The sequence below is a fragment of the Sander vitreus genome, chromosome 15 (genome assembly GCF_031162955.1).
Source record: "Sander vitreus isolate 19-12246 chromosome 15, sanVit1, whole genome shotgun sequence".
In the NCBI taxonomy this organism is placed as follows: domain Eukaryota; kingdom Metazoa; phylum Chordata; class Actinopteri; order Perciformes; family Percidae; genus Sander; species Sander vitreus.
In genome coordinates, this window is record NC_135869.1 from 4,589,925 (window position 1) to 4,608,819 (window position 18,895).

The 18,895-nt window shown below is 44.0% G+C and overlaps 1 protein-coding gene and 1 long non-coding RNA gene across 2 annotated transcripts; both read left to right on the forward strand.

The window, feature by feature from the left end:
• Window positions 1–892: 892 nt before the first annotated feature.
• Window positions 893–2,715, forward strand: LOC144530804 (uncharacterized). Its single transcript, XR_013503149.1, has 2 exons — window positions 893–1,163; window positions 1,948–2,715. It is a non-coding gene; the product is annotated as an uncharacterized LOC144530804 (long non-coding RNA).
• A 779-nt stretch (window positions 2,716–3,494) lies between these two features.
• Window positions 3,495–18,199, forward strand: bcl2l12 (BCL2 like 12). The gene is made up of 8 exons (XM_078270544.1): window positions 3,495–3,581; window positions 5,139–5,310; window positions 9,384–9,588; window positions 11,185–11,407; window positions 11,708–11,812; window positions 13,169–13,245; window positions 14,249–14,512; window positions 15,721–18,199. Exons 2-8 carry the CDS (start codon window positions 5,141–5,143, stop codon window positions 15,760–15,762), a joined length of 1,086 nt encoding a protein of 361 aa, XP_078126670.1. The 5' UTR covers window positions 3,495–3,581; window positions 5,139–5,140; the 3' UTR covers window positions 15,763–18,199.
• Window positions 18,200–18,895: the final 696 nt, after the last annotated feature.

Here is an 18,895-nt window from a genome sequence, read left to right on the forward strand (position 1 = left end):
ATGGGGCGAACGCTCTTACTGGGTGAGCTAGAGGCCGCCCCGGCTACTGCTGTTTTAAGACGGACTTGAAAATGTGAACCTATCCTTTAATGTCCAGTTGGCAGCGAGTTTGCATGCGGTGTCACCATGTGTGTCTGATATGTGATCAATCAATCAATCAATGCATTTTATTTGTCACGTGGAATGCTACGAGGTACAATTCCAGTGAAATGTTTTCCCCATCAGCTCCTTCAACTTGTGCATGATTCATCATACAGCAGGATGTGGCCGTCAGATTCAGCACACAGAAACAGAGTCAGCTGGTAGGACAGCACCAGCACTCCAGGATCCAGCCAAGTCTCTGGGACAGAACACCACAGCTCGGGACGTCCCGCTGGAAACCCACGCAGGCCCGGAGGCCGCCCAGATCACCGTCCAGCAGGACGCCCAGCAGAGAAGTGGCAGTCATAAGTGTTCAACTCCTCCACGCTCGCCTCGGGGCCCCTCTGATGAAGAGATGGAGATGGACGCAGACATGGTGTTGCTGTCCCAGTAGTCGGGATCGGTAGCCATAGGACGTGTCAAAGTGAAAACTTTGAGCGGCTAACCTGTAAGATTATAACCAGCGCACAGAGTGCCAAAGCTGAAGTTTTTAGAACAATCTTCATTGGTAACACATAAACCTACAGAGCATACTGACTGAAAAACAACATGATGGATCACTGAGATTTGACAATATTCATATCGTAAAATGAGATGTGGCTAAAGTAAAGGGAGTTTTATTTCAGAAATCAACAAACACAATAGATACTGGCCTTTGTCTGACATCTATAGAGCTGTATTTGGAGCCATTAAAGGTCTGCTTCTCTTTACCTCTCCCTCTCATTACCCCCCCCCCGTGCTCTGCGGCTTCTGGCTGTTTGTTGTTAGTTTCCTGTCACAGAGGAAGTGCCTCACCCTGCCGCCTGGCTCCCTATTGGCCCCAGATTACAGAGATTTTTTTTGGGGGGGGTGGGTGAGAGAGTGAGGAGGGGACGGCGCAGCACAGGAGGATAGATAGAGGGGACGGCGAGACGAGGGCACAGGATGGGACTGAGGACAGAAGACTAGAGGTGGATCCCAGCTGCAGGCAGCAGACCAGACGCTCGCTGCCGGGGGGAGGAAACGGCTTCGCGTTGGAGGAGGTAAAGCATGACGGACAACTGAACAGACTTTACACTCTGGGAACCTCACGTCTTTCATCTTTTCTTGATTCAATCTAGAACACATTTAATCTGGTTTAAAGTTCGTTGTTCATACAGGAATCAAAGAGGGTTAACTAGTTATGAGTTTTAAAAGTTTTGAAAAGTAACGTTCTGCAAGAATCTTCTAGCATTTAGTCCACTTTGTTTTGAGTGTAGTGCATGTGTGCATTTGTCTCTTTCTGCTTTATTTGAAATGACTGATTCCATTTCTTCTCTAGTTTAAACTAAGTAGGATATTTCTGGGATTTCAGTAACAAACTCAATGACTCGGTAAGCGGTATGCTCTCTCTTTTATACTTCAGGCTATCAGACAGCGCAACAAGCACTTTGAACGTGCATTTTTATAATTTTTTGTACTGTATTTATGGTCTATTTGTATTGTATTTACACTCTATCTTCTTTATAGGCATTAAGGCGGGTATGAGCACTGCAATTTCCATTTCTATGGATGAAATAAACTTGACTTGACTCGGTCATGCCTCCCTGGGTCTGGTCACTCCCAATCCTTGTACCAGTGTCGTGATCGCTCGGTGGCGCTGGACAGGTTTGGGGGGGGCTGTGCTAAGGACTGCTGCTGCTCACTCTGCTCTCACTCTCATCTCATTGATTCTTGGAGTTTGGTCTTTGTGGTAACTTGTGCACATTTCTAAAGAAACTTTAGAAACACATTTTTTATTTTCTGTTCTGCTCTTTGAATTTCCATATACCTAACATGGAAATGAAGACGAATCCACAGGATGGCGTGTTGCTCATGGAGGAGGTCTCTCTCCCGCTCTCTCTTCCTATCTATGATGGTGTGATCTGCTTCCCCAGCTTTGCGTGGCTGTAGCTGAGCACATTCGGACTCCAGTGTTTCTTAGGAACTGATTGGTGCGTGGTAGTAGTCACATGACGTTTCCTAACTGAGCTCCACCAACTTCAAACCGATGAATTCCTCCAGCACAACGTCCAAAACTGTTGTACCTTTGGCAAAAAGAATGTGTTGATGTAAGAGCCCGTCATTAAGGACGACAAACGGCTTCTCGCTGAGTGATTTCACTGTTGTTCTCATTGGCACCAAATCCCATGAAGAGATCCAAACCAAAAATGTATTGATCCTACTCACAGGTATTGTCTCTGTATATGTCTCTTTTATTTATTTTTAATTTTTTTTTTAGAATACATTTAATGTTAACTCAGTAGGGAAGGTATATCTTATGTATTGTCCAAAACATATACATGATGTTGGCTGCCAAAGCTCAGCATCAGGATGTTAACCCTCAGTCCTGAGTCCACGCTCCATACAGAGTCAGGACGCCACTGCAGACACTCCACTCTCTGTGTCCCTGTCCTGTCCCCACTCACACGCTGCCATGGGACACCAACACGTGCACTTTGGTTTGTACTGCACTTAATTGGCTTTGAATATTTGGTATTTTATTGTGTGTTGATGGTGACCTAATGCCTGGCTGCAACTCTTCATAATGATAATAAAGTTCAAGTCTCCCACCTATTTGTCTGCTGCCCTCTGTGTGTTTGTGCTGCTGTAGCCGGCCTGGTGCCTAATCCTCTGACTGGGTTAAAGACTAAAGCTTTGCATAATTATGCAAAAAGGCAGGAATATGCATTTTATATATATATATATTTATCAGGATTACATCCCATTTTTTTTTTTTTTACATTTTTAGCAATATTGACTGTTTTAAAAAGATCTCTTCAGAGAAAAATCAAATGCTAGTAAGGTTGGCCCAGGGCCCAGAAGAGCCTGCCTGTGAGGCAACGACTAGTCCTCCAAACCACGTGACCACTTACGCAAGGTAACGTAACCCGACAGATAGAAACCATAGACATAATAGAGAGTAATATAATAATAATAATACTATTAATACTATTAATAATAATAATAATAATAATAATCTCTATTATGTCTATGATAGAAACTACAGCCATGGGTAAATCCCAGAGCAGCACTGCTGCTGCCATATTCATAAAAGCTCAGAAAGGTTGTGTTTTTCAAACTCAGGCTTAATGTAGCTGCGTTCATATGAAAACAAATGTTCAAATGGTTTTGAAGAGAGCATCCTGTTTGTTTGTTGTGGGTTGGGGGGGGTTAAAAAAAAATCTAAAAAAGAGAAAGAAAAACCGAAATTGAAACGCGTTGCGTTCAGGCTATATGCTAAACCATGCCATTTCCTCTCTTAACACTAATAATAGAAGTGTTCTTTGTCAGAGATTGAAGTCCTTCTGAATATGATGAATGCTAAACTTGTGGCTAAACCAGCCCCGCCGCGCGTGGCTCCTCCCCGGGCTGCCAGCGGTCGCAGTGCGGGGCAACTGCGAGCACACATGGGACAATCTCACCGGAACACACAAACACAGGTACGAAGACAAGTTTACTCCCATCTCTCTTTCATTTCCATTTCATTAAAGTTACTGAAATGTTTTGGGAACTCGATATGAACTCACTCCGTGAAGGTTGGAAAGTTTAGTCCCTCCGGAGATTGATTATAGCTTTGGTTTCCACGTTCAGCCCCGTTCCCTCTCTGTCTGGGAGAACCGGTTCCCCTCTGTAGTTTCAGCCGGACGGGCTTTAAAAACCGAGCCAGTCATGTCATGGCATACAGGCGGAGGGGAGTCTACCCACGTCCGGTCCCGGCCCGAGCCGGGCGGGTTCATGTTCCCGTTCCGCCTCATTACCTCCGCCTCCCCAGGCAGGTCTGACATAGCAAAAAGTATAGCCTATGCTAATGGCTAGCCGAAATGGTTGAAATAGTTAGCTAAAAGTAATGTTTCAATGGTTCAAACTTCCCAAGCACACAAGCACTGAGGTAACCACTCTGAGTGCTTTTATCCGAATGAGAACGTGACCAAGCTGTCCTTAACGTCAGCACTTTATTTGTATGAAAAAAGTATTTTATCAATATCCACTTTTAATGTCATTAATAGTTAATATCATGTAGCTAATGTTGTCTTTATAACCCGCGTATGTCAATACAAGACGACTGTCTGGAGTGAAACAAGGGTTAGGCCTACTATAGCTCCAGAGTAAAAAATCACGTCTTCAATCATAAAGGTCCTCTCATGTGCATTTATATTGGAGACAATCTATATATATATATATATATATATATATATATATATATATATATATATATATATATATAATTTATTTTTTTACATTTTTGCCTGAGATTAATGTGCAAGAAGATTCAGTGCTGTGGTCTATAGGCAGGCAATTACAATCAGACACTCAATGTTTGTCTCTTGTGTGACTGATTGTAATTGTATATATAGATTTATATATATATATAATAATTAATACATATATTAATGGAATAAATTGTACATAATATATAACTAACTTATATATAATACATGTATTAATGTCATAAATTGTACATAATATATAACTAACTTATAAGACCACTTTCATTTCCTATAATGAAACCCATGTCCTAGACTGTGACATTGACCACACATCACTTCCTGTTGGTACTGTGTGTGTATTTGCTTCACTCTGTGTGTAATGTAACACAGCTGGCTGCTGGGTCTGTCTACATATACTAGGAAATGGGTTAGGAGCAGGGTTCAAAATTCACTTTTTCGTCCACCTGCCAAATGGCTAGTGAATGTTCAGATTTTACCAGCCATTACATTACCATTGTTGTTTTTTTTGGCTGGTGAGTGAAGCAAATCTACCAGCCACTTGCATATTTTACCAGCATTTGGCTGGTTGATGCTGCTGATTTTGAACCCTGGTTAGGAGTGAAGACGAGCACATAAAATGAGACTTGTTCAGTTCTTGATCTCTAAACTGCAGCAAACTAATGACGGTGCACCAGGGCCGTCATACTGTATGCAAGGATCTATTTTGAGGATGGTTCTCAGGTAAATAACAGAATAAGAGAATGCCTTTCTGTTTCCCCGTCTTGTTAGTGATGGCCGAGCCGGCAGGCCGCTCTTCCTCCGTCTCTTCCATCTCTCTCCTGGAGATCAAGGCGGAGACTCATCTCGTCCTCCAAGCTTTCCTCCATCGGGCCCTTTCCACCCCCCTGAAAGAGAGGCCTGGCAGAGTGGGAGGGGCCTACATAGAGCACAACAAGTACAGGTGATGTCACTCTCCCAGTCTGCTCTTCCATTCAATTCAACTTTAAATGTAGTGTCAAATCCTAACAGTTGTCGTCTCAGGACACTTTCCCAAAGGGGTAAGCCTCTCCCGGCTACGCGTAGCTCCTATAGCGCCATTTTGATGCTACCAAACGCTCACCCTCCGTTAGCATTTCATTGACTGCCATTCATTTTGACAGCGAATAACTTCACATCTGAAGTATTTAAATACTTTATTTGTCCATGTTTATTTCTAAAGAAACACGACAATGTATAAAAGGCTCCGTTACCTTGTATCTCACGTTATGGCTCCGTAGCAAGTAAAAAAACGATTGTGTCATAACCACGCGACTTACTGTCGCATAGTAGAGGAATTACAGTACAGGAGAAGCTCGCAGGCAGTTTGGACTTACATTAGCTGTTTAAGTTTAATTACTAATGTTAACTAGCATTTTAGTTAGCAGTAATTAGCCTGTGCCTATGTTATCTCCTTACATATACCTACGCTCTCCGTCTCTGCTAGATTGGGAATGATTGAGATTTCTCTTGGCACAGCTACCAGAAGACTTCCAACTTTCAGACAGGTTGCTCATGTCACATCTACGTCGTCTCTCTCAGTTGGAGGCTGCTCAGTAACGCTCAGCCATCACCGGAAAAGTGCTTCTAATATCCTTCACTGGTCTCCGTCCAGAGCAACGGGATCTGTTGGTCCATTTTATATACTGTCTATGCACTTTACAGATAGAGTAGGTCTAGAGCACACCACCATTTACAGAGACTCACCCCCCCCCCAAAAGAGCAAGCATTTGGTGCAACAGTGGAGAGGAAAACTTTCTTTTAACAGACAGAAACCTCAGACAGGACCTGGCAGCAAATTTTGTGCATCATAAAAGCAATTGTCAGTAGAGAGACGGACAGAGATGGCGGTAGCGCCCGTGGGTGTGTTTAAGAGAGGGAGAGAGCAAGTGGAAGAGAAGGTGGTGTAAGTTATTTATCACTTTGGCCACTGGGAATGCTTCTTTGTCTCTTTCTGAGCATGCTGCGGGTCGACTCGTGCACACAGACGTGGGTACAGCTCTGTTAAGGCTCTCCGACTACCTCGCTCGTAGCTTAGAGAGAGAGAGGGAAGGGGGGGGGGCACATAGCAATGAATACGTACATAAACACTCAAAAAGATCAATAAATGACATCAACTACTGAGAAATAATAAGTTGGTCTCTTTTTACAGAGCACAACACATCACCATAGGTCCAAATCACACCGAACTGATCTGCGCTCTTCATTTCTTTGTAATAATTAAAATCTGTTCTTATTCTGGCTTTCACCATCCGAGTAAACAGTAATTTCACATCAATGTCTAACTGAGTCACCCACCTTCCTCCTCCTGCTCACTTACACAGCCATCTTCGTTTGGCCCATGATAAAGTTCATGAGTGACATTTGTGTTTTGCAAACATTTTGTAACTAAAACCAAGAATGAACATTTGCGTGTACAAAGAAAACCTTACTGAAAAATCTCCCCAGCAACACGAGCAATGGTTCTTTATCACTGTTATAATAATTTACATTATCAAATGATAGACAGAGACCACTGAAGATATATCAAAGTTCGTTTTACTCGAGAACCCAACGAGGAGGCCTTCTCCGCACTACAGAATAGTACAGACAATGACCTAACGAAAAGCTCTCAACAGCAGCTTTTGTAATACAACGTAGAATGTGATAATCGTGATACAAGTGTTGGTGTCGTCAGTTGTTTATCTTGTCAGAGTCGATGACGTCTCCCCTATCTGGTCTGAGAGGGCATGAACACACCGTGCTCAGACAAGGACACGCAATGGCTCCATGTTATCTTGTTTAGAGTTCAAGTAGTGTTATGGTTTCTTAACAATATCCACAGCAGTTTAATTTAACAGAGAGAGAGAATATAATATTATTCTATGCAAACAGTTGAAAAAATAACAAGAGGGAAAGTATGTAAATCAAAATTTCCATAACAATCACTTACACTTGGACAGACAGAAAAACAAAAAAAACTGCTACTGTCCCATGTAAAACTCTTTAGCTACCGTCTTTGTTAATGGTGGTTTATCTAAACCTCTCCAAGCAGTTCTGACATCATCTCCCAAACGCAGGTGGCCTCGCCAAGGTGTGTTAACCCCCCCTCTTTAGACCCCTAACCATCATTTTTAGGGCATTACCTTTTGCCTCTTTCAGGTTTAAATAAGTGCAGTTTTTACACCTAGAGAAGAACCAACATAGTTATTAGTGATAGACCGATTTTATCGGGCCAATATTTGCTTTTTTATGTGTATCGGCATCAGCTGATATGCGGCTGCTGTGTTCGCCCATAGTTTTTTCCTGGCATTATTTACAGACAGGTGTCCACAGGCAGCTCTGTGTTGCTGGAGACGCTGCAGTTCACGTGCAGACCATGCACTGCCCCTCCCCCACTAGCAGAGTGCTGGTGCTGGAAGCCTGCCCCCAACGGCTCCTTCCTTCCAGGCAGCGCTGCGACCGCTGCCTCCAAGGCACCTAACCTTAACCATAACCATTGCCTAATTGACTTCAAGGCAGCGCTGCGACCGTTGACTTCAAGGCACCTAACCCTGACCCTAACCATAACCAGTGCCTAATCCTAGTGCAGCGCTGCCTGGAAGGAGCTGTTGGGGGCAAAAAACACTGATAAACATTTGCTCGATGGTGTTTTAAGCCCCCAACGGCTCCTTCCAGGCAGCGCTGCGACCGCTGCCTCCAAGGCACCTAACCCTAACCTTATAATATGTCAGCAAGCAACGCATCATCAAGGCTGTGTTGTAGATGTTGATGAAAGCCTTTTACCCTTGCACAGTTAACCATATGCAGTGCACCCATCCATATGATGCACACTGCACACATAATTTGGGTGATATGTATAATATAATATATAATGTAAGATGATTGCAGAGGTGACACTGACCTGTGTTTTTGTTTATTATTTTTAAAGAAATGGCAGAGCATATTCCGAAAACAAATCCAGTGTGGCAGGGTTTACATTTTTATGATGTAAATTGAGGGAGCAAGAAAATCGGCAGCCCGTATCGGTCATCGGCTAAGGCAGATGAAAAAAAATCGGTATCGGCATCGGCACTAAAAAATCCATATCGGTCAATCCCTAGTTATCAAAACTGGGACGCATACCTTAACAATAAAAAATAATCATCTGTTTAAGACACAATCAAACCAACACTGGATTCATTCAACAGAAGGCACCCGTGTTCCTCACAGATCTCCCTCCCAGACCAGCTGCTAGAGCAGTTGCATTGTCCAGTTTTGGTCCAGCAATGTCCACTACAGAACCAAGTGTTAGCATCCTTGCTTTGCAGAACACCTCCGTGATGGCTGAACCTGAACCCAGCAGGGACTCCGTAAACCAATGGCTCCTGCAGCAGCCAGTATCAGGAGTCGCTCTGCACTCTTCTTTCTTTTACCAACATTTCCCACACTGTGAAAACTCCATGAGGAACAGTGAGTCATGTAGTCCAAAACCCCTAGACTGTTGCAGAACCAAGTGAACCAAGTGAGCCTTGTCCTCCTCCTTTAGAAAGAGACTGAGGAATCCAATGCAGTTTATCCTAAAAGGTTTGGGGTTAGGGTTATAGTAAGAGGGAAACAGGGTTAGGGTAGGAGGGGAAGAGGGATAGGGTAGGAGGAGGGAAAGAGGGATAGGGTAGGAGGGGAAGAGGGTTAGGGTAGGAGGAGGGAAAGAGGGATAGGGTAGGAGAGAAAGAGGGTTAGGGTAGGAGGGGAAGAGGGTTAGGGTAGGAGGAGGGAAAGAGGGATAGGGTAGGAGAGAAAGAGGGTTAGGGTAGGAGGGGAAGAGGGTTAGTGTAGGAGGAGGGAAAGAGAGATAGGGTAGGAGAGAAAGAGGGCAGCCCTGTGTGCTTCCTCTGTGTAGGGGGAAAGTCAAAGAAACACTGCTGGTGTGAACAGCAGGCAAAAAAAAAAGAAAGTTCAGCCATGCAATGATGTGATTTGATGCAACCAAAAGCTTTCTCAGCGTTGTTCACTAAACTTGAATCCTTTCCATGCTAGCTCCAAGAAACAAACCAAAGCAAAGGATGGCTGGGATCCTCCAGCTAAAGCTGGCAGCTCAGCAGATGAGAGGAAGACTGGATTCAAGGACTTCATAAAGCAGCTGCCTCGTCATAACAGCGCACGCCGTACTGCCAAAGACCCTAAAGGCTCATTGGAAAAGGACAGTAAGGCAAGGGTGCCCCAACTCAGGGACCAGACAGAAGTAAGGAAGTGTTCTTTTTTTGAGGCACTCTGTCTCGATAAAAACAAGTCCCATGTTGCTCGTTGATTTAAGATGAGCAGCAGTCGCTCATCGGCTTATCGGTAGGCTGTTCCACAGACCCCCGAGTACTTGGTTTATGGGGTACTAACGGTTGTGGTACAACCCAAAAGTGCATAAAAAGTCCCGAAGTTTGACGTCACGTGTGTCTGTCTTTGTGTCAGTGTGATAAGTTATAAAACCTCTTTCTATCTTTGTTTTGTTTATTTAAATTACATACTATTTAGTGTATTTAGTTTATTTAATTAATTAAAACATAAAGGAGGCGCCTAATGCAGACCAGATACCCAGCCCATGTGTGGACTTTGATGTGAAAATTGGTTCCGAAGCACGGTCCGAGGGGGCATATATAAGTCGGGCCCCGTCGGGCTTTGGCTTCAGTCCACCGCGTCGAGCCAGATGGTGTGTTTGGGTGTTATCATCACCAAGCACTTCACACTTTCTGCTAGCCATCCAACGTTACTGCTGCATCACTTCCTGATTTCCCAAACTACAGACTAACCCCTATATATGTATATACCGTATATATGCAGAATATTAAGGTAATTGCCATTTAAGCATTTAAGTTACCAGCAGCTAAGTGTACAGGCTAACACAGAAAACAGGCTAAGCAACAGTAAAGTTAGCATTCTAGCCACAGCTATCCACAGACTCAGTGGGCATTACCACAGCTTGCGTCGGCCGTCGGACGGTCCGGCAAAAATGCAGGTCTTCCCAATTATTTGGAATGGGAATAGTGCGTTTAGGCTGCAGCAGAGGTTGCTGCAGGGGGGGGGGGGACACGCAGCGGGCCTCGGGTCTGCGGCGAAAAGTTGAGACTCTTTTGGAGAAACTCCACCCTGTGTCAGGCTGTAGTGGCCAGTTATGTCAGCGTGGATCAGACTTGTGGGTGTGTTTTGAGGCGGGGTGAGAGTCCCGTACAGGAAACAGGAAACATCACTGCCTCTATCGCTGCCACAAGAATGTTTTAAAACACCAAAACACACAAGCACTGAACTGCCCGGGAGTGTCTCTCTTTTCCTTCCCTCGTTCTCCGGGAAATGAAGCTGCCTTCAAGTGCGCTCGGAAACGTCGAGATCTGTAAACCATCTGACGTAAAACAGGAACTGTAAAATATAAGGTCTACTCGTGCTACATTGGGGGGGGGTTAAAGAACACAACAAGACGTCATACCAATGGTCTGTTTCATTGACACCCCCCCCCCACACACACACCCCCACACACACACACACACACACACACACACACACACACACACACCACACTGCTCACATTATTTTGGTACTTTGCTCTGTAGCTCATTTCAACCTTTACTTAGGGTGACTCCCATTTCTCTCTAGCAGTATTGTATTCATACCTCATGGCCTGATATGTCTAATATATCTAATATATACTTAGTATACATTTCTCATGCCCTGTTAGTATAATGTTAAAAGGGATTGTCTTTTCACATAACATAACAAAACATGTCACTGTAATGTTCATAACACAGCCAGAATCCCCCCACAGCCTAATACTGAGCAGTACCTGTTCCCACAGGATGATGTCATATCCCTCTCCTCTACGTCAGAAGACGATGACAGCGAGAAGAAGCAGCAGAAGAAGCTGAACCAAAGGAAGATCAGAAGAAGGATCTCCAGGTTCTTCAAGTTGAAGTTGGAGAGAGAGAAGCATAAAGAGGAGCCTGAATCTCACCCTCCGAGGCCTCACACACTGCCCATCTCTAGAGGAGCAGAGCCTGGCCCGGCCCCCCCCTCTCCCAGTAAGCTCCTCCATTACGCTAGAAAATGCTACACACACACCACACCAGCTTAGCTTCAACTGCTATTCATGTATTTGCAGCTCAGCCTAAAGTTCAAATGTAAATGTGGAATCTTCGCTTTGAGTCTGCCCACCAGTCCGTCTATCTGCAAGGCCATAATATGTTGAAGTGGACTGACAAAGAACTCAACACATCGACATTTAACGTACACGCAGCACGCTCACTGACGCGACTACACTAGAGAGTTGAGACTAGAAGTCGAGTTTTGATCTGAGATGCTTGTGCTCGGTGTTGATGCAGACCACCCTCCTGAGTTCTATGATGAAGTAGCACAGAGGCTGGAAAAGATCGCCCAGAAGTCCACCAGTCTTAAGAGACAGAGCCCCACATCTCAGCTGTCACCAGGTAATCAAACACACACACACACACACACACACACACACACACACACACACACACACACACACACAATGTACTGACTCCAGACCAGTGTTCACAGCCACCTTAAAGGTCCCATGGTATGAAAATGTCACTTTATGAGGTTTTTTAACATTAAAATGCGTTCCCCCAGTGGCTAGAAATGGCGATAGGTGTACACCGAGCCCTGGGTATCCTGCTCTGCCTTTGAGAAAATGAAAGCTCAGATGGGCCGATCTGGAATCTCCTCCTTATGAGGTCATAAGGAGGAAGGTTACCTCCCCTTTCTCTGCTTTGCCCGCCCAGAGAATTTGGCCCACCCATAAGAAAGAGAGAGACATCATGGCTTTCAAACGAGCAAAGTGGCAGTTGGTCAAGGCCACACCCCCACCCTCCACCTTGCCCCCCCTCTCTCCTCCTCAATAGCTACAGACACAGAAATGGCACATCCTAAGTAAAGCTCATTGTGGGACTGGCTCTAGTGGCTGTAATTCTGCACCAAGGCTGAATTTCGGGAAAGAGACTTCAGATACAGTATTAGGGGACCAGTAAGGTCTATATAAAAGAGACTTCAGATACAGTATTAGGGGACCACTAAGGTCTATATAAAAGAGACTTCAGATACAGTATTAGGGGACCACTAAGGTCTATATAAAAGAGACTTCAGATACAGTATTAGGGGACCACTAAGGTCTATATAAAAGAGACTTCAGATACAGTATTAGGGGACCACTAAGGTCTATATAAAAGAGACTTCAGATACAGTATTAGGGGGACCACTAAGGTCTATATAAAAGAGACTTCAGATACAGTATTAGGGGACCACTAAGGTCTATATAAAAGAGACTTCAGATACAGTATTAGGGGACTACTAAGGCCTATATAAAAGAGACTTCAGATACAGTATTAGGGGACCACTAAGGTCTATATAAAAGAGACTTCAGATACAGTATTAGGGGACCACTAAGGTCTATAGAAAAGCATCCAAAAAGCAGCATGTCATGGGACCTTTTAAAGATCTACTCAAGTAAGAGTAAAAAAAACGCTGCAGTGTTCCCACTCTGTTCATTCTGCAGCGGTGTGAGCAAAGAGCTGAAAACTCAAACGATCATTCATTCCCTCTGCTCTCGTGTTTCACCCAGCGCCGAAAAATACGACACGTCTGCTGCAGCACATCACAGGAACTCATTTTTTCTGATTATTCCAACACCACATGAATGCAGCACAAACACAGTGTTAACAAAAGTGAACAATACATTCTGAAACTAGCCTCAATTATAGAGCCATGAACTAAGAGCTTTAGGAACCACTGTCACGGACTGTTGTTTGCTTCTTCTCTTTCAGCAGTGTGTGAGAAAGAAGCAGTGGTGCGGCAGCTTGCTCAGGTGCTGTCTTTGGAGGGAGATTCTATCAACACTAAGGTTGGAAGTGGCTCATCATCAGGGGTGGAATGTGCATTATCTGTTGGCAGCTCTTAGTGTTGAGAGAAGACTTTGAGTTTAGGGATTTGTGACCCTCAAATTCTGTGAAGGAACATCATTATACTGCAGTTAACTTAGAGCTGCTCTGTGATGCTTTACACAAACAGATGGCACATGTGAGTCCAACTAAGTTTAAAGGGGACCTATTGGCCTATGCTTCTCCTTATTTTCCGTCATATATATATATATATATATATATATATATATATATATATATATATATATATATATATATATATTGTTACAACGTCAGATGTTAATGTTAAACGTGGCCAAAGCTTGAATTAATGCGGTAAACGTATGTAAAAGTAATCCCCCTGAGGCTTCAGACCGTGCACACCAGAACAGCTCCGTATGATGTCATAGCGAGCCAGTGTTTTCTATATATGGTCATCTGCTCCAGGCACGCTACTGCAGTGCTACATGTAGCTACATGCTAACATCAGGGAAAGCTGTAGTCGTGGCTTCAGATCACATTCCTGCTGGAACACGTCCGCTTGTGTAGTTTTTGGTTCAGAAGGTTTTATTGGTGATATTTCACAGTAGAAAGGTCCGTTATACTCCATTAAACAGTCATTCCCCGGCTGCAATGACAGACAGTACAGAGAGGCCGAGAGCACAGATGCAAAAAAAACCTGCAGACTGGGCTTCTTTTTTTTTTTTTTTTAAAGAGACAGGCGCTCCAACAGAGCTTCTCATACAGAGGGTGAATACAGGAGCAGCAGCCATGGGCAGGATGAGGAAAATCAAGTGGTTGTTTTTTAACATTAAAGCATGTAAACATGTTCTAGTAGGAACACAAATACAAGTATGAACCTGAAAGCGAGGGGAATATATCCCCTTTAACAAGCAGTGTAAGCTTTCTTCACTTGCAGATCCATTTGCATGCACGTGTAAACTGGCGCTACCTTAGACTATTGCTAATGCGGGTATCTCTTTACAGATCGAGGCAGACCCCTTCCTGCGCTCCAGCCTGGCGCGTCTCTCCTATGCATCATTCGCCCAGCTTCTAGACACTTTCAGCAGCAGTCAGGTGTCTGAGGCTCCAGCCCTGCCTCCCAGGGCCAGTCCAACGCTGCGCCGAATGGCGGTCACCATGGAGGTGTCACGGCGGATAGTGACAGCCACCGGAGCCCAGCGCATGCAAGGCTACGCAGAGTACTACATGGAGACCTTCGCCCCCTGGGTCAAGAGCCATGGAGGATGGGTGAGAGATTTATCAAACGTTTTTTAACTCCAATTAAAGACATCTCTTATATGCAGTAGATCCCTGTATTCTAATAATGACCCATTGTCAAATCTGATGTGCATTAACCGCACTGCAGTCCAAATTCAAAATACTGGAGAGAGTCGTCCCCCCCCGGCCCCCCCCCTCCCCTGACTCAAAGTTCACGGAGGTTGCCAGGTTGAGACCGCAGTATCTAACAATGTTGCTAGACGCTTGTCTCACATAGCCAGACATTACTCCACAGCACAGCCGAGTAGCTAACGTTAGATGCTGGCTATGTTGACAGTCATGAAGCCCGTGCTCACGCGGAGCTCTGTACCCGACTGACAGACGCACTTTCTCAGCTTAAAATTACTGCAACAACCGCTAAAACATCATGACCTCGCCGTCCTCTCTAGCCAACTGACAGACCCACTTTCTCATCTTAAAATGACTCACCGTTGGTCGGCTACGGCTGCTGTACAGGCTACACGGTTGTTTTGCCAAAGTTAAATTGCAGGTTTCCATTATGATGGGAGTCAAACTAGCGGTTTCTGTCATAGGTCTGTCACAGTGTTTGTAAACAGCCGTGGCCCGCTTGCCTGGTCCTCCGTTAACGTTAGCAGTTAGCAGGGTTAGCATGGCGCCGTTAGCCAGGACCAGTCGGGATCTCTTTACTGGCTGTGTCTCAACTCGGGTACTCTAGCTATATAATTCAATGTGAGTACAGGAATGTTGAAATGACATAAAATGCCCGTCTCTTGTAGCCGTGATAAATTAGCCTGAAGCTAATGCTTACATCTCCAATATTTACCCGGGGTTTGTTACGTCTCTGGTCACGCAACTGTTAGCAACATGTCGTTTTTTTTTAGGTCGGGTAGAATCTATCTCCGTTGATCCCGTTAGTTCCATGGCTGTACTGACGTTACAGCTGTAGCACGCTGGGTTTACAAGGTTTACGGCCTCATACCAACACACAGGCCAAAACACAAACAGACATTCCTCACGGAACGGACATTTCAAAGGGAGAAAATCCTGGCTTTGGCATTGTTGTCAGAAAATATACTATTCAACTTAGCAGGTTTCCTTAATATCTGATACATTGTGGTCATTTTTTGGATTTAATACAGTACCTATATTACCTATTGCACCTTTCAACTTTTTTCCCTTTGTTAAACTTGTCACCCAACCGCCCGTTTCCTCTGTAGGAGAATGCGGTACATTCGGAGGAGACTCTAGAGTACGACTGAGGTCCCAGAGCTTCCAGGTGTCTTTTTATTCCAACCAACCACGGTTCAACACCTAGCTCTGGATGATGACATCACGCTTTCCCACAGAGTCTCATCTGGACTGGGACCAGAATCCACAGGCCTCCGGGATTTATGATAAACTGACACCATACAGTTCTTCGACCAGGAGCTATTTTAGACAGTCATGCTCTCCCTAACATACAACCCTCCCACACATGTGAACCCTGTGTGGTGTTTCTTAGCACCATCTTTAGAAATCTGTGTAAAATCACATAACTCTTTCATTATGTGATAGTCCAATGCACTTCCAAAAATGTATTTGATCTTTTTCTTTCCTTTTTTACCTCAAACAAATGCCAGTCTATATAAATCACACGAGCATCAACAGAGCCCCCCACAGGCTAAACTATATATCATCTTTATATTGTCCTCTGGTCAAATAAGCCCAATTCTTTTTGTAAGATCATTCCAAAGTTATCCCTCTGACTCCTCCTATTCTCCCAGCCCTCCTGAGACACTCTGGGTTTAAAACCGGAAGGAAACAAACATTCATGGGGACGTAGAAGGGTGATTTACACGAAGACGCCAACGTATATATTTAAATGGAGGGACAACAGGATTCAGGATCGTCAGTCAGTATGAGCCGATGCCCAAACCGTCTGGCACATTCAAGGAACAGCATAAGACCCTATTGTTTATGACCCAAAACAGGACCCGGCTCGGTGAGCGCCGTGTAACCAGGGTCACGTCCTGCCTCCGGCACCATCTACCCAGGCGCCCCCACCCCCTGCCCCTCCTCGTCCTCGCCTAAACCAAACAGCCATAGTCAGATACAGTTAGCACAAAGTGAGGGGCAGCAGGGATGGGATGTACAGGAATGGCCATATGGACTGATTCCACCCAGGGTGAATAAAGTGTCCTTTTGCTATTTAAAGTGCCCATATTATGAAAACAAATCAGTTTTTCTGGGGTTTGTGTTATTTTGTGTCTCTGGTGCTTCCACACGCATACAAACTTGGAGAAAAAAACATCCATGCTGTTTTGAGTGAGATACGGTTTCTGAATGTGTCCTGCCTTCAGTCTCCGGGTGAGCTGGTCAAAATCTGCAGGGCTTTCTACGTCAGTAGCCAAGACGAGATGGCTAACCGTAGAGGTGGCTAACCGTAGCGGTTAGCCACCTTGTTGCTAGCTCGTTCTCAATAGCAAAACACTACTACAACACACACTAGTTCACCATAATCTACATAAGAACTACTTCCATGTCCCTGTTCTGCAGGTATTCCACGCAAAGTCGGAAGTGCGCCCTCGTTTAGAAGAAGTCTCCCTGCTAATCCTGCCTCGTACTGACCGCAGTTGTAGAAACAAACAGCTAGCTGATGTGATCCTAGCTACTGCGCATGTGCGCCTCCCAACAAAGATGGTATAGAAGTGAGATGTCTCACTCTGTAGCTAAAACAGAGAGCTCAACACAGGGTGAAAAGAGGAGCTGCAGCAATGTGCAGTACAACAAAAATATGTTGTCTTTTGAAAATTAAACCATGTAAAACTATTCTGGTACAACCTCTAAATACAATTATGAACCTGAAAATGAGCATAATATGGGCACTTATATTATATATTAGTATTAGTATTATTATATTAATATTTTAGTTTTACGTTGACATCAGAGAAGGAAAAGAAAGCATCAACACGATGAATGATACCCTAATCTCAAAGGGGTGACAGGGGCTGGAAGGGGAATGAGGGGAGCAGATGTGAGGAACCGAAACAACAACGCTATGGCTGGGCTCAAATCAACTTATCAAAGACATGGCCGATCTCCAAACTCTGTGTTTAATGATTGGGGTGAACTGACCCTGGTTTCTCTGACAGCTGACAGGCCAGATTCCTGTCTGAGTCGGATTCTGAGGTGTTCTATTGGTTAACCCTCCCATGAAAGATCATGTAGTACCCGACCCAAACCTCTGTTCTGGAAAACCACCCCCAACTCCTGAACATGGGTTGTTGTGAAGCCATTAATACAACACTATTAGGATGGACAGAACATACTGTACATGACGTGAGTGTCTACTGTGTATTTACAAGTTAACTTATTACGCTGTTAGCTATGAGCTCTGCACTGACGTACTATACACAGAGGATGATAATGTGTGTGTTTCTTTAATATCTGCGATGGTTCCCCGGGCCCGAGGATTAGACACGGCAGATCTCCAGTTTGTTAACAGCAGTCTGTTTGTTTGAAATGCGTGACTCCGGGTTTTGTATATGCTTTTAATTTCACTTTTATGATATAGGCTGAAACATTGAATTTATCTCTGTATAGTCTAGTTTTTTTAACGTGGGTTGTGTATGTTTGTTCATTTGATTGAAGATGTCACTTTTTTTATTTTATTTTAATTTTTGTCCAATGAAAATGAAATATATATTTTTAAAAGAATTGTGTGATTTTTTTTCTTTATTGATTTTTTTAAGAACTGTAAATATGTTCTTTTTCAAATGGCCGTCGTCTGATGTCACAATTTTCCTACCTGAAGAATGAATACAGCTCATGCTACGTTTACACGTGGCCGGCTATTTTCGTAAACGGACATTTCAACCTCTCCGTTTTCAAAAATAACATCATGCACAGCTGTCAGTTTCAGAAAAGTGTTCGTTTACATGTACCTGTGTGTGTATACCTCTGTGTGTGTGTGTGTGTGTGTGTGTGTATATATATATATATATATATATATATATATATATATATATATATATATATATATATATATATATATATATATATATATATATATATATATAGTATATATATATATATGCCGTCAGAGTGTAACGAGAAGCTCGAGCCCACGTTAGCCAATCAGAATCCCGAAAATAGCAACAACAGCAACGAATCACTTCATCACTTCCTCTTTCTCTCTCTCGGCTGCCTAAACCTCTGTTTGTCTCAGTTTACGTGCAAAAGTGCAAACGAAGATTTCCAAAACCTCCACTCTGGCCGGAGGTTTTAGAAAGACTCGTTTTTAGAGGCAAATTCTCCGTTTGAGTGTAAACGAAAGGCACAAACGAAGGGAAATGGCTCCGTTTTTCAAAATAACCTTGTACGTGTAAACAGGGCATCAGTCAAACATGAACC

Bases quoted from the DNA above. Each gene is read 5' to 3' on its own strand.
- bcl2l12 (XM_078270544.1), top strand. From the start codon at position 5,141: ATGGCCGAGCCGGCAGGCCGCTCTTCCTCCGTCTCTTCCATCTCTCTC. The intron at 9,589-11,184 runs GTAAGGAAGTGT...CTGTTCCCACAG, and splicing joins AACTCAGGGACCAGACAGAA to GATGATGTCATATCCCTCTC. The intron at 11,408-11,707 runs GTAAGCTCCTCC...GTGTTGATGCAG, and splicing joins CCCGGCCCCCCCCTCTCCCA to ACCACCCTCCTGAGTTCTAT.